The sequence below is a fragment of the Triplophysa dalaica genome, chromosome 19 (assembly GCF_015846415.1).
Source record: "Triplophysa dalaica isolate WHDGS20190420 chromosome 19, ASM1584641v1, whole genome shotgun sequence".
Lineage (NCBI taxonomy): Eukaryota > Metazoa > Chordata > Actinopteri > Cypriniformes > Nemacheilidae > Triplophysa > Triplophysa dalaica.
This window is the reverse complement of record NC_079560.1, coordinates 8,975,347-8,979,426: the sequence shown is the minus strand read 5'-3', so window position 1 is coordinate 8,979,426 and position 4,080 is coordinate 8,975,347. Positions and strand designations below refer to the sequence as shown.

Below are 4,080 nucleotides of genomic sequence, written 5' to 3'. Positions count from 1 at the left end.
GATTTTCATCAGACGTTTACATCTTTAACAAGAGAGAGAGTATACATCAATTGGGGGTATCACAACCGGATGGATTTAAAAAGAAACCGATGCAAGTTATCTGTCATTTAAAGCTGATTATCATCTTAGTTGTATATATTAATTTATTTATATGCTTTGGTTTAAAAAGAACCAAAAACCATCTACATAGCAGTAACTTCATAGCATTATATAATATAATTCCTCTGATACTCAAGGATTTGTTATTTATCTATTTTAATACACAGCAACTAAATGACCAGTAATGCTGTAAAAAAACGTGCACGATTGTGCTGCTTCTATAACTGGGTTGCATTGTTTTTTTTACAGCGTTTGTTGAACAGGAGGCTGGTCTGGGACATCCTCCCCTACTGTAAGTTCTGTTTCTTACCTTCTCTTAAACCGCTTACAATGCACTGCTGCTTTGTCAAGCAATGAAACAACAAGTGCTTGACCTGATTTCACAACTCTACACTCAAGATAAAGGTAAATCTCTTTTAGCTTTTAGTTTGTTTTTAAATGTTCTTTAAATGTTCTCTTTAACATGCGTTGTGTTATCACTGTATTATGTAAATCACTTGTGTAAACATTTAAGCTGTCAAACTAGCAAGCAATATGTTAAAATGAGTAAATGTTTGAGAAATTTAGTATTTTTTATTAAAGGCTCAACTTTTTGGTACGGATTGGATATACAGTCGCAGAGATTCACATGCTAAACTAGAATAACCTGTATTGGAGCATACAAATAAAACATTAACAAAAAGCAATCTTGAGAACTCGTGTAACGTTAGTAAAACTCCTGCCAGTGGAGTTTATGCTTCAGCAACAATATTTTATTGAAACAATGCATCATTTCTTAAGAACCAAGTTTCTGTGTTTTGTATTATAAATCATTCATACCTGCACTTTGTCCTATGCCTCCAAGGGAAAAAATGAATGACTCCTTGTCAAATCTCTCTGGAAATTCAACTTGTGAAGAAGGCACCACAAATGACTTCAAACGCATTATGTACCCTGTAACGTACATAATCATTTTTGTCCTGGGCAGTGCTGGCCACTCTTTATCTATCTGCATCTTTTACAGCCAATGGAGAAAGCAAAAGAGTTTCACGCCTGTGAACTTGTTAATGGTGAACCTGTTGCTGTCAGACTTGATGATGGTGTGCTCTTTGCCCTTGAGAATCTCTTTCTACCTACTGGACAATTGGCCGTTTGGTGATATCGCCTGTCGACTCATCTTTTATGTGTTTTATCTCAACATATACAGCTCGATGTATTTTCTAGTGGCTCTCAATATCTTGCGTTACTTAGCGCTGGTATGGCCATACCTGTACTTGCGCATACAGACCACCTGCGTTGCGGCGATCCTGTGTACAGTCATCTGGGTGATGATGGCTTTGGCCTGCAGTCCGCTGTTGTTCTCCAAGAAAGGAAAACAAAAGGGAAGTCCTCGGTGCCTGGATCTGTCAACAGATAACGTGGACAAATTGCTTTATATCAACAATGTGTCTCTTCTCATGGGCTTTGTGGTGCCTTTGGTGGTCGTGATTTTCTGCTCCATCTTTGTTGTGAAGAGTCTTCTGACGCCCAGTCCTGCACTGGGTAGGACCAGGCCGTGCAGGAAGAAGGCATGCGCTTTGGTCATCATCAGTCTTGTGATCTTTCTGGTGTGTTTCTTGCCATATCACGTTGTACGGACGGTCTTCCTAACTGCCGAGAAACAGCTCAAGATGAATGGAAACAAAGACTCATGTAACTACATTTGGATAGTCCGTAAGGTCGCCGTCATAACACATTGTTTGTGTACGACCAACAGCTGTCTGGATCCCCTTCTGTTCTTCTTCGTGGGGGAGAATTTCAGATCGTTCTCGGACAAATTTTTAGGACGGAGAAAAACGATCAATGATAGGACACTGCGACAGGAAGAACTACAGGTTTTACAGAAGTGAATAAAGAACAGAGGTACCTCAGAGGAACAGAGGAAACAATGTTTTTACTTTATTATTTAGCTATGAGCAGCCCTTGCATTTTTTTTACTGTATGTGGTTGCTTGTCTCCACTGCCATCAGCATTGCATTGCAGATCATTTACATAAAGTTGAACTCTGTCACTGTCATCATTTGTTGGCCACTTGTAAATATTAAATATTAAATGTGATGTGACATCTCGCAGTTTGAAGATATTTGTAAATCTATTGTTATGCTCAATGTGACCGCTGTAAAAATCCCACCGAGAGTTGAGAGAGCCAGTCACTTATTTATTAACTTTACATACATTCACTGCACAGCCTGAAATTTGTGATCTGAGGTAAATACTATTTTTTTAAAGCAGCGTTGTTTGATTTTATTCCTCGTTTCAAATATATTGGAATTGAACCTTGACCAACAGTTTTATATTTTGGCCCCCTAAAGCATGTCCGTCCAAATTTTATTAACCTTAAGGGGATAGTTTGACCAAAAACAAAAAAACTGTCACCATTTATTCACCCAGATGTTTAAAACCTCTATGTGACTCTTCTGTGAAACACAAAATAACATATTGTTTAAATGTCTCAGTGGTTTTGTGTCCATACAATGGGAGTCAATGGGGGCCAGTGTAGCTTGGTTACCCACATTCTTTAAAATGTTGTCAAAATGAAAGTCACAGGTTTTGAATAGCATGAATATAAGATGACATTTTTATTTTTAGTGGACTTTATCCTTTTAATGGGATGGGTGTGGTTGATCTCTTGTGCTAATATCTCTTCAGTCTATTTCAATTGTCTTGGCCTTTTTTTTCACATTTGCCTGCAGCACGTCATTCTGTGGCCTATGAAACATGTTTAACTCTCTTATAAGAGCTTATCAGGAAGCAAAAGAACTGTATGCAAAGTATGTGGCTTCCTGAAGACACCTGCTTGTCACAGGGTTGGACCTCTATTTGAAGATATGTGATAAATATCTTGGTCACTGTTGTTTTGTTCATAAGAGGAAGTTTCACATTTTGAGGAATTTTGTCTTAAGTTTCCCTCGATATCATTATTTTACATCTGCCCATCCTTCTACTGCATTTTTAGATCAACCTGAATCTTCTTTGGCTTGTTTCGTTGCAATGAATCCAACATCCCGAACAAAGTCAATGAATTGGGGTCATTTGGCACGTGTACTGCACTTGCACAAGTTGGCTTTGCACAATGGTAAACCATTGTGCCAAACTAACTTTTTTTCAAGAGAAGAGGAGATATAAAAATAATGACACCGTTTCCAAGGCAATTATGTTGCGTTTGTAGATCAACAGATTGCACCGACTGTCAAAAATTACTGCTTCCTCTTTCATTTCATCCTTAAATGGAGTGTTGTCACACTTACATAAGCACCTCCCCTTACCATGCATCCTGTGTAACCTAATGGAAATGCATCCTCTGAATTATAACGCACGGCTGTGTCTAACATCGCACTGAGCTGCTTATCGAGATCTAATTTTAGGGCATTATAAGTACCCGTAACAATATTTGTGGTAGTATCACTGACATGTGTCTGACACTGACAAGGAGCACAACCGTGTATGCTCTCAGCTGACTTGTCTAGATAGTCAGCTCACTAGGTTTTGAAAAACAGCCCAATTACATTATTTCTTGAGCAATAACAATATCACACCATTCCTTTAGGCTTGTTTTGTAAATTTGTGATGAATTCATTTATTTACAATATGGCATTGTTATTGGCTGGATAGGTGCTTTTGTCTAGCATGATTGCTATTGCAAGGCTGAAAGTTGATTGTATGGTTAAATGTTATTTAATATACGCTTAGAGCAAAATAAATGATTTTTATGTTTGGATCATTTTTCTTGTTATGTTTGTGAATTATGGGTTTATTATTTTGAGAATATTGTTGACTTAATAAAAGCAATATCTTGAGCAATAATCTATTTTCTTAATTATATCACAGTATCAACATAAAGCATTTTTTTACAAACATTTGCTTAACATTTGAAGTCCTCATAAATGTTTTTACATGTACATTTATGCATTTGGCAGACGCTTTTATCCAAAGCGACTTGCTTTATCCTATACATTTTACATA

The 4,080-nt window shown here is 37.3% G+C and overlaps 1 protein-coding gene across 1 annotated transcript; it reads left to right on the top strand.

Annotated features, from left to right (window-relative positions):
* Positions 1-371: 371 nt before the first annotated feature.
* cysltr2a (cysteinyl leukotriene receptor 2a) lies at positions 372-3,644 on the top strand. Its single transcript, XM_056730751.1, has 2 exons — positions 372-504; positions 944-3,644. The coding sequence occupies exon 2, from the start codon at positions 951-953 to the stop codon at positions 1,965-1,967; it is 1,017 nt and encodes a 338-aa protein (XP_056586729.1). The 5' UTR covers positions 372-504; positions 944-950; the 3' UTR covers positions 1,968-3,644.
* The last annotated feature ends 436 nt before the right edge of the window (positions 3,645-4,080 follow it).